At 36.6% G+C, this 12,131-nt stretch overlaps 1 protein-coding gene across 1 annotated transcript in view; it reads right to left on the minus strand.

Annotated features, from left to right (window-relative positions):
• The window catches only part of LOC105304661 (inactive heparanase-2), a gene marked incomplete at its 3' end in the record, with an annotated part of 440,017 nt that overhangs the window by 63,289 nt on the left and 364,597 nt on the right, over positions 1-12,131 (minus strand). The window contains exon 6 of the mRNA XM_011378912.1: positions 1,117-1,164. Coding sequence (XP_011377214.1) covers positions 1,117-1,164 — 48 coding nt within the window. The remainder of the gene's footprint in view (positions 1-1,116; positions 1,165-12,131) is intronic.

A 12,131-nucleotide genomic window follows, 5' to 3' on the forward strand; every position in this document is an offset into this window, starting at 1 on the left:
GCAAAATAATGACAAGATCATCAGACTTAACCCATGACTCACAAAAACCATTTGAAGGATGATAAGAATTTCTGAAAATATTTGGAACTTGTTTATGGAAACTAAAAGTATAAATGTAGAATAAAATATTTTCTATTATTACTGAAGTTATTGATTACCAACAAACCAAAAATCATTTTGGGATACTTAATAAAGATTTTTGTCTACTACTCTTTCTTTCACATATATTATGAATATGTAGGGAATATTGTTATCCACTTAAAATGGAGGAAGACAAGAGTTAATGAGCCAGGCAGGAAGGGTTAGAGTAACTGAGAAAGATGGCCATATTTGACAGCTATGAGGGCACAGAATGGGAGCACTTAATCTGAGCTATGAGGACCACAGTAGAAGAGGGATGATTTAGAAGATGCTGTGGGATAGATTCCTTATCAAAACGAAGGGCAGGATTCCAGTATAAAATTGTGGGACACTGTAAGATGTTGGATATTCCAACACAAATGCCATAAGGAGACTTAAAGAAAATGTAGATTTATATATCAGATCATTATCTTTACAAGTTAATTGCCCCTCATGTTAACATATCTTTGTCACTGTAACCTTCTTCCTGGAATGGTGGGGTTTATTCTTTCTTGAAGCTGCTTTATTCTCTTTATATATATATACAAATATATATATATATATATATATTTGTATTTGCCGCATATTAGTAACTCTCTTACTAATTAAGACCATTGCCATAAATATAATGAAGTGTTTCTATTTTCACATGATATATTGAGTAATTAACAATATTTCCTCTCTTAAGGAAATTTAGTCCCAAGGTAAAGCTTAGGGGAAAATGGTGGCATGTTCAGATTTTCATTACTCGTTCACTGATAATAGGTTAATTTAAGTGTACATAATAGCTGAGCTTTACAAAATGTGTCAGTGTTGTTTTTTTTAAAAAATTATATTACTATGAGATTGTCACAAGAACAGCTTTGAAGTTAGTTTTAACTTTTTTCTTGGAGGATGAAGTATAGCTTGTCAAATATCGGCTATAAACTTCATGACAACTAATTATCTTTCATTTCACAGCAAGTGATAATAAGAGCAAAAATGGTGAATACCTACTGTTGCCAGGTAACTGCATCCACTGTGCTTCCTGCCACCTTCATGAATCTGTAAAGAACAGAAAGAACAAAGATATTGCAACTTAAAGCAAACCATATCCCCAGGGTTAAAATGAAATAAACTGACACAGATCAGGTCAATCCCTGGGCAGCTATGCTTTCTGAGAGGATCCGCAGCCGCAATCATGGCCCATCCACAGCTATTGGAAGTTAAATTGTACAGAGGTAAAGGTAATCATACTTTCGGCTCTCCATACATCCTTTGCCATCTAGAAATCAAGACCTCAATTCAACATTATGTCTGTCTTCCTAAGCCCATGCCCAATAGCTCCCACCTCACTTTTCCTATGATCTAAACTTATCTGTTCCATTTCCTATTCTCCAAGAACTCTGAGATCTGCTAGGAAACAAATAAATGATTATATTTCCCAAGGATCACAAAACAATAGATGCCTTTGAAAAACCTCAGGCCTCTCCTTTTGAAGAGATTGGGAAAACCCAAGATATTTGTACAAGTATAAAGTGCTACCAAATATGCTGCAATGATGAGCTGCTACACCTGTCTAAATGTAGAAACCTGGACACCATATAGAGAAATCTAACCATTTCTGGAGCAGCTAAGTAGAGAATTGAGCATCATCTGACAAGCATGCTCAGCTCAAAAGGGCAACCAGACCTGTTTCCCTGCAAAGCACACAGCAAAGTCTTCCTAGCAATTCCCCACCCTCCTGCACTCCTAGAAGTTCCACTAGAACAAAAAGGCCAGGAGGCAGCATCTGAAGCCTTACAGATGCCACAAAGTATTAAGAGTAAGTGGAGGACAGGAGAAGGAAATGAGGAGGAGGAGGCAGTTTGGCTCCTCCTTGTCTGCATGGTTTTTGACTTTTTTTTCTCCTCCACTACCATTTGCCAGCCCAGAAGCAAGAACTTGGGAAATGGAACATGTGAGTGATCAAGGCATGAAACTGGTTAGATGGGATCAATTATAACATAAACGGGGATTGGAGTAAATACATTTACTGAGTACCTACACAGTACTAGGCATTCACATGTATTATTTCCTAAAATTTTCAAAACTGCTTTGCTTGACGAGGTGGATATTATTAATCCTATCATATAGATTACTAACTTCTCTACTGGCTAGAGAAGTAGCATCTCCAGATACCCCAAACAGCCCATTTTTATGGGGTTATGCTACCCCTCCTAGTAGCACTCCTTGGGAAGCAGGGCACAGGTACCTTCTGCTTTTGGAACCCATGGGTTTCTCTTGCTCATCTCCTCATCTCTTTTCTCCAGCCCAGGAAGATTTCTTGAGTCTGGGAGGGTAGCTCCACTCTCCTCACTATTTCCAGCCCTGTGACAAGGATTCCCCCTTTGGAATTCAAAAGCCAGAAAGGTTTGTGCATTCTCCTTTCCATCCTACCAGGTTCTACCTCTGAGTCAATAAGCATACAACCAAGCTACCTGCTTGAATAGAGAAGAGAAAAATGGAAAAATGGTAAAATACAGGAAGAATGAAAACAGATTAGCATCCAAAATACAATCCCTGCCACATATATATTCTAAACAGTGGACACCTGATGATAATCTTACAAGTAGGATCACCCAAAAATAGAGGGCAGGATGAAATTTTGTACTCCCTCCCCAGGATATTTTAAAAATTAGAAAACCTAGACAAACTCAGATAAAAGTATAATTTTTTAAAAAGAAATAAAATGCTTTAAAATACATTTACATGAACTTTACTCCTCCAAGATAATTCCTAAAATCAGAACTAGAAATACTATTTTATGGAAAACTGTCTCCATTCACATATAAAAATAACCATAGTGAAAATAACACTAACATTTATAGTGCTTTCTCATTATAAATTTTTTTTGGCTTCTTATGTGCATTTTGTATAACCCTGGAAACAATTCTGATTCCAAATCCTATCCTCTTTTTAGGATCCTATGCTGCCTCCAAGCTATTTTCACTGAGGCTAGGAAGTACAGTACAACTCTGAGATGCAAAAAATAAGCTGAATTTTTTGCCTTCAGAAAATACTACCATATTTATCAGAAAAAGAGTAAAGGCCTGAGCACATTCTTTGTTTGTTGGCTTCCTCTCACGACTTGAGCATTTCAGATCCTATTTATAAGACTATATGTTGGAGCAAGTATCAAAAGGTGACTGATTTAGGGCCTCTGCTATAAGGCAACCACAATAAAGTTGAGAAGACAGACACTGAGACAATTAGCTATCAGAGTCTCTATATGCTGTACTACGTTGTGTACAAACTAACTGCTGTGGGACAGCGGTCAAGGGAGCACTTAAATTTACTTCTGTGGTCTTAGAAGAGGGATAATCATTGAGAAAAGCCTCACACTGTACATGACAGTGAATCTGGCATTGAGAGAAGGGTAAGGTTTGGCCATGAAGAGCAGGCTAGGAATAGGAACAGCAAGAACTGATCATAGTGAATGTGTTCTCAGGAATCCAGTGTGGCTGGCTGTCAGGTGATAGGTAAGGAGGTGGCAGAAGGTCAGACCAGGTTGTGATGCTATTACCGTTGGGACCTATTGGAGTTCGGGAGTTCGGTGTCTCCCGAATGGCAGGGGTAACAGCACAAAAATGTAGTTACCACTTTTTCTTGGTTCTTTCTCATTAATGCAGTGAAGAATCACAGGTCAGTGAGCTTTAGAAAAGATTTATCAAAAGTATATCTCAGGAAGACAAAGAATGACCCAAGGAGGCACATGGTCCCAGTGAAGAGCTGTAACAGAGCGCTGTTATCACAATAACCAACACGAACGGGCCACAAAAGGCCACACGAAAGGCCACATAAAAGGACACAAAATGGACCCAGAAGTGGGAATGTCTGTATTATATCTGGGCCGTGGTGGGGTGGTTCCAAAAGCATTCCTACGTGACTGGCAAGTGAGGTCAATTTGATTGACACCTAGCTACTATATAACTCTTTGCCTAGTGCGTATGTGCTTACCCAGAATTCAGTCTATTCTAAGGAGATTCATGAACTTCCAAACATAAAAATAGCATTCTAGTGAAGCTTAAGTTGTAGGCAAATTAGGGTAGTACCTCTGTGCAGGTGTCTGTAGCCAGATTAGGCCAGCTAAGACTATGACCCTTCTTTCCCTTTAGGGATGCAAGAGGAATTCTTTAACTATTAACAGGGTGTTCTCTGGGCAGTCTTTAGGCTGAGCCCCTATTCCTTTGTTCCCCATCACTCACGTCTGACTAGATACCTAACAATGTTAACATGTCTGGCCTTTATTCTTTAAGAACTAGGTGCAATTCCATGTCCTATTTATCTTTGTAAGACTAATACTCAACACATCACTATAAAATATAGCTAGGTACTCCTTCACATATATTGTTGGATTTATCCTGTATTTAAACAAGAGAGGGAGTGTCGGGATCAGACTGGAATTTCAGGAAACTCACTTTGGCTATGGTAAAGGTGAAAGGAAATGGTGGACAAACTGGCAGATGAATATATAAGATAGGAGACTTTGAGATGTGAGAATGAAAAAAAGACACAATTGAGAAACACTGTTGAAGCACTCAAGAGGACTTGGCAGGTGAGTTTAAATGAGGGAGAGGAATAAGAGAAGATCCTGAAGTTTTAATCGCAGTAATGTCATTGCCCAGATGGGCAACCTAGAACAGACTTTTGATGCTGATGTTGGTGAATGTTTTCCAATCCTCTTGAATATGCCTCAAAGAACTTGAAGTAAATAAGTCATTGGTGGTAACAGTTATGAATTCACAAGAAAATTAGGAGGAAAAAAATAATCATCAATGTCCTGCTTGGCTAAAAGGCTCTGGACAGGCAATTAAAAACACATTTAATTTGGCATTTTAGAAGCTGGAAAATGGTTCTTCGTGATACTATAATCTAGAAATCCTCATATGCATTGGATAGTTTATTCTGCTATACGTTGATAATTAAGTACTTAAATAACCTTCCATTATCAAACATAGCACTATAAAAGGATTGGGAAAACTATAGTTAGGAATATTTAAAGTAATGCTAATGTTTTCTCCCCACATTCCTATGCCATATAATCCTCAGTGAAAATCCACAAAATCTATAATTAAATATAAAATTTAATGGGTCCACATATAGAATATTATTTAGTTTATAGAGAAATACTTTAAAATTGAAAATAGAAAAAGACCTACCATTATCCTGGACAGGAAAATCAATTATTTTTCCTAAACAAATTTATGAGTTTAATAAAATTCTAATAAAAAAAATCAAAGCGGATATTTTTGAAAGTTTATAAAATCATTCTTTCATTTGAAGAAAATAAGAAAATTCTGAAAAAATGGAATAATGAATGGAAATTTATCTGAGCTACCATTTGTAAAAATATACCATAAAAGCTGCAATAATTAAAACTTTCTTAGCTTGGAAATTAGTAAGGAGATCTATGGAGCACAAGATTTTTAAAAAGAATTTATACATAAGAATAGATTACATGAAAAAATTAGTATATGAAAAAAACAAAACACTTTTTAAATATGGGTTTGGGCTATTTGAAAAAAATTAAACTCAGTTCTTCACCTAATATCTTATTTTGTATAAGAAATCGAAATAGTAAAATATAGTTTAGTTTAATTATATTTTAATATTATTTCAATCACAACTTAATATTTTTAAACAAATAATATTATCTTCTTCACTTTAGTAGTATATTGAAGCAGCAGAAAAGTTGTTTTAGCTGACTTTTAGAAAACACCCTTATATGATATTTCTACTTTCACATGAAAATTGCTATAAACTATATATTTTTTCCCTTTTAACAAAATGATGAGACCAACTTCAAACATATGGAAACGTTTCTACACTTATTCTGAGGAGGAAAAATCTAATTTGCAAATAATGTCAAACAAAATATGTATTTCCAAATACTACCAGGATGACCAAATATACCCTTGTTTTTTGAGATCTGTAAAAACTCATCTAAAATGGGGTAAATGTTCTGTTTTTAGAAGTCCTAAATGATATTATAAAAAAAAACCCTAGAAATACAAAACCAACCACAGAAATAACACATAAAAGAAACTGATTAAACTCTAAAAAAAAAGTTTTTTACATTATAGCCAATGAGTTTGGGGGAATTCTCCCCACGCCTATGCTCCTTCTCTGAAAATTAGGGCTCACTATATCTCCTTTATATCTATGTCATTTCTATACTCTGTTTTATTAAAGTACAATTGGCATATAATATCATATTAGTTTCAGGTGTTTTTATATCTATATTGGCACCGTGGAGGACATCTAGTCCAAAAAGATGATAATTTTCTTTATTCAAATCTAACATTGATGGATTCTTCTGCTCTCTAGTTCTGCCTGTTTCTCAGAAACTGGCCCAAACCACATAAATGAATAACTTCAACACAGCTGCAGAATACTCAGCAGCAGTAATATTAGAGGCGGAATAACATGTACACAGATTACTCCTGTCAAGAATGAAATACCACTGGGAAAGTGAAATTCCATTTAGGGTCTGGTATTATCCAAGGATTTTCAACCACCCACTTCCATTCTAATCTCTAGATTTAGGTCTATGAATGTACAGATAAAGGATAACTCGGGATGTGAAAAACAACAAGAGGGGAAGAACTTGGTTTTCCAAGGTTGGATGTCTCCATACCTGAATTATGAAGGCAGACATTCTAGACGATTATCTCAGAGAACAGGAGGGGTCTGCCCTCATGCTGACATTCAGTCATGCGAAGGATAATAGAGGGGAGGGGCAGGACCTCATATCAAAGGAAATTGGCCAGTGCCAGGCAGACCTTTCAGTATTGGGAAATCTTTCCCATTGGAGCCAATCTGCTGCTATGGAAAAAAAAAACCCAAAATATCCCTTTTCATTGTGAGAGTTCCTTTCCTCCCCCAAGAGACCCCAAATCTGGGAGAATTTCTTTCCTTTGTTATCCACCTGCATATATGATGCATCTGAAATATTGTTGAGTCTTCTCTCCTAGGGCATATCACAGCTCTCTCTTATAATAAGGCACATCTTTATTCATGGTCTTTGGGGTTTGATTTCTACTTCTGGACCACAGTGTTCAATGATAAAAAATGGATTCTGAATTTTTCTCCCTGGAAAGAGGATAAATCCTTCACAGGGAACTGGATGTCTAAATGAGTATAAACTTCAGTAACGGTAGGCAGCTTGATCTTTATTCTCTTGTCCAAAAAGAGAATCTTTGGTTATGTAACTAACATGAATAAGATATGACAGACATTCTACACAAAAGCCTAGAAAAAACTTGTGAGGAAATTATTCATCTTGAGTTATAGCAAACAAGGCATCTTTCATTTGGTCTAAAGCCAGTTACTTTTCCATAGCTAATAATACTTTGAACTATACTAGGTGCTGCACTGAACAAATAAAAATATTGATGCCTCTCTCTCTCTCCCTCCCTTTCTCTTACTCTCCCCTACTTTGAAGCCTCCTTTTCTCTCTTCCTGGCTGCTCCCTTCCTTTTCTCTCCCTACCCCCATTTATATAACAGTATATTGGCGGTAGGCTATATGTTCTTTGACCTTAATGACTAGTGCAGCTCTTTATTTAAGCTTCCCTTCTAGCTTAAATTTCCTTAATTTGATAGATTTATAGAGCTTTTAATATACAGGGACTTGAGATGGGTGAAACTTTTCAATCAATCTCTCTTGCCAATAATCTAAATCTATGAGGTTTAATCTAAGGAGATTCTTGAATAAAGGAAAAAATAAGTTAGCTATAATTTACTGATTGTAGGTACTTGGTATTTAGTTTATACAATGTGCAACCCTATAAGGTTGGAATTATCACTTTCATTTTATAGATGAAAAAATATGCTCAAGATCACCTAGGTAATATTGAAGAGCTGAGAGTCAAACCTAGTTCTGACTCTAAAGTGCTTATTTTAACAATGCAAAGCTGGCAAATTTGTGATATGTGTGGTGCTACTCCCTTTTTCTGAGTCTATGGTAGATTTGGTATAGATCTCAATACTCTCTCACTAATCTCAGAATCGGCCTAAGAATCCTTCTTAAGATAGGGTTCCAAGCACTATTACCTAGAATTGGCCCCCAAGATGAAGCCTATTTGCTGCTGGGTGTGGGGGAGGGTTGGAAGGAAGGAGGCTATATAAGATAATGTCTGGAATGAAATGGAGGCAGATGTGTGACAATACATAAAGGACAAAATAGGTTTGCTTGATTAAATTCAAGACAAATGGCAGGGGTATGAGGGATGATGAGAGAAGACATTGAAACAGATCTGGAAGGCTATGGCTGGAGCTGGAAGGTGCTGGTTAGAGGAATATTATGATAGACATGTCCTGACAGTCTAAAATGCTGATGAGGAAGTCATAAAGACTTGGATGCAAGGAAAGAAGGCTATAACTGACCTGATATGATTTGCTCTGGCAGTGGAGCCTGGTGGGAAGGAGGAAAAATGCATCAAGATGTTATGATAAAAAAGCAAACTTTCCAAAAGCTCAAGCCCTGGAATGAAGCTGAGACAAAGAGAGTGAACACTGTGAAACTAAGGTGAAGAAGGATTGTAATTTTTTTGTAGTATGCCAGATCTGTGGCTTTGTTCAAGGAGGAAGCTTCAGGAAAACAGTACCACACGGGTCCAGGAGTCAGACAGATATCTAATTTAAGACCTGGCTCCAGAGCTATCAGCCATGTGACCTTAGATAAGTTGTTTAACCTCTCTGAACTTTTCAAATGGAGAGAACAGTCACTGCTTCCCAAGGATGTTGTGAAGATTAACAAGATAATATACATGAAGGAACATGAGTATTGCCCAGTAATACCGTTGGCATTCGATAAATGTAAATTTGGTAAATAATTTAACATCAGTGTACCTCCATTCCTTGATCTGTAAAATAAAGATAATAAAACCTGCTCTGCCTATATTACAGGACAGTGGTTCTCATACTTTGATGTGCAAATAATCTTTTGGGGACTCATTCAAAATGCCAATCTATCTAAGTCCTATTTCCACACATTCTATTTCTGTAGGTCTGGGCTGGAGCCTAAGAACTATGCTGCATTTTTAAAACATGCTGCATTTTTAAGCTCTCCAGGTACTTCTAATGCAGGATAGTCATGGGCCACACCCTGATCTTAGTAGCATCTGATAGGGTAGACCATTCTTGGAGGAAAAAGTAGGGTTCTAAGGGAAAGCAGAAGAAGAAAGGGAGGAAAGGAATGGAAGAAAGGAAAGTAAGGAAGACTATTTCCCAATACCATCTGTGTCAAATCTAAGTCTATGTCCCAGTATTCCAGTCTCTTTCTCCAATGTTCTTTCTAACCCCATGTGGCTTCTCTGACATTAGAGGAAGAGAGAAACATCTTTAATCATAATGGAAATAACTGATAACCTCAGGCATGGGTAAGGAATTAGGCTGTTTCTCTAATCAGGAAATAAGTCCTTTCCAGGAAAAAATAAAAAAGAAAGCAAGTTTGGAATTAAGTAGTCATTAACGCAATTCTCAGCTGGAGAGCAGACCTTGCAGTAGCCAGTGCTTCCTTGTTAATGAGCACTGAACAGCTGCTTGGAGGCCTTGCTTGTCTCTAGAGGCAGAGATGGAAACTCTCTTCTTATGAACTAATAGGAATAAATTGTCCTCTCCTCTTGTAATTTGGTCAAGTCATAATTCTTTCACAGTTGAACTAAAACAAAACAATTATTAGGAATAACACTGTAATAATCACTCTATGCACTAAATTGTCCCCAGGCATGCATCTTCCCACTACAAACTAGAATGTGGTATAAGTGGGTTTCTAGGCAGGAGGTAGAGTTGTGATCACCTTCATTTTATTGACATGTTATTGTAGCTAATCAGAAAGGTTTCTGTCCTCACTCAATTCTCTGAACTGCTTAGAAGGCTACATTGAGTCATATACAAAAAAGCAGTTAGAAAAATCCGCTTTTTCATCTTTGAAATATACTTGTTACTCTTAACAACTGAGGCTGCCATATCTTTAGGTGTTAACTGTACCAGAAACTGTGCTAAGCTCTTTAAATTCATGATCTCATTTAACTTCCCAACAAGCCTAAGAAATAGGTAATTTCATTTTACAGATGAGGAGATTGAGGTTTTAGAGATTAAATAATTCCTCAAGATGATCTACCTAGTAGCTAACCTGGGTCTCATCTAGTTCCAAAGTACATACACTTTACCATGCTGCTTTTTTTTCCTCCCCCAATCCTGCTATATTGACTCACTACAATAGAAAACAGAAGGCTGCTGTTTTAGTATGTCTGTATGGAGGAAGAGACCCATGAAGTAAAAAGATGCCTATGGCCCACAAAAGTCATAATGGGAGCCTATGTATAGGAATATAGTGGTTTCCATCCTTATACACCCATAAAACCTTCATTGTTACCTATACTTTGAGTATAAGTGGAGTCTATATATCAGCATTAGGCACTTAGTAGAAGTACTGGTAATTAGACACAACTAGAGATAGAGATTCTAGATTTAAAAAGGCAATTTTTTGGTTTCTGGTTTGTAGACTATTGAGCATATAACATATACCATGTGGTCTGCTGTGATGGATATGACTGGCGTTTACCTTCTAATTTCCTTCTGCTTTTATCCTCTTTTGCCAAATCAGAATGCTTTCTATAGCTATTTGGGCCACTGCAGGAACTAAAGGCCCTGTGTAACTTTCTGTTCTAACACAGATTCAGACTAGAATATTTTACTAGCAACTCTAGGATGTTAAGATAACTTCCATTCTTCATTTATTCATTGAACAAATTTGAGCACCTACTATATAGTAGACTTTTTGCCAGTACTGCATATACATTGGTAAATACAGCAGACATACTTCTTGCCCTCATGGAGTTTATAATTCATACCCAACAAATAAATGAACGATAAATATATAGTTACAAATTATGATAAATGACATGAAAAGAACTGACAGATTGTGTTGATAGAGAATTACTTAGCTAGGTTACTCAAGGAAGGGCCATGATGGATGAAGAGAAAACAGACATGTGGCAAGTGGAGAGAACACTCTAGGTAGACAGAAGAGTGTATATGAAGGCTCCCAGATAAAGAGAAGCTTAGCACATACCAGGCCAGTGAGGCCTGAGTAAAGTAAGTCAAAGGGAAAGCTGGAGAAGATAAGAATGAAGAGCCAGAAAACAGTCAGATCATTCATAGTAGAACCTTGTCAGATGTGGTAAGATTAAATTTTATTCTAAGAGCAATGAAAAGTCATTAGAGTCTTTAGCAAGTGACTAACATCATGTGAATTATGTTTGTAAAAGATTTTTCTGGGAACTGAGTGGTAACTAGTTTGAAGAGGACAAGAATGGAAGTAAAAAGACCAGTAACTTCAGGTTCTGAGTTTTTCGAATTATAATTCTTTTGTTATGGTCTGCTCTACTGCCATCCCTCACCTAAAGCAGGGTTCATATTCCAAGTCAATGTGGTTCATACTTGTTAGAGAAACACTAGGTTCTCAAGATAGTCTCTGAAAATAAGACTCTGATCAAATAAATTTAAGAAATTCTTCTTACTAAATCTCATTCTCAGCGATTCGGAATGTAATGTATTAAAGGTGCTGGCAAGTGTTTCAGAAAATTTGTGTATCCCAGTATTTCTCAAGCTTACTTGAACATGGAACCTTTTATTTTTTCCCCTCCACATAATGTTAATATCCTGCAGAACTGATATTTTCCAGAGCACATCTAAAGAAATACTACCACATAAGTCATTCTGACCAAGAGTTAACTCTATGTGCTTGCTTTACTGGGCCTCCTCTTCTCCACCTCTCTATTTATTATTTTGATGATTTAGACAGTATTTTCTGACTCCACATATGTTATATGAGGATATCAACCTTTGTATGTCTTACTTTGCTTTACTTCTACCATCTATTTTCTGTCACTGTCTCTTTACTTTTTTACATTGTAAAGGTTGACAAAGTTTTCATTCTTTTCGATAACCATAATTTTCTTCCTTGTTTCAGGTCTGGATCTC

Source organism: Pteropus vampyrus, unplaced genomic scaffold (genome assembly GCF_000151845.1).
Source record: "Pteropus vampyrus isolate Shadow unplaced genomic scaffold, Pvam_2.0 Scaffold348, whole genome shotgun sequence".
Lineage (NCBI taxonomy): Eukaryota > Metazoa > Chordata > Mammalia > Chiroptera > Pteropodidae > Pteropus > Pteropus vampyrus.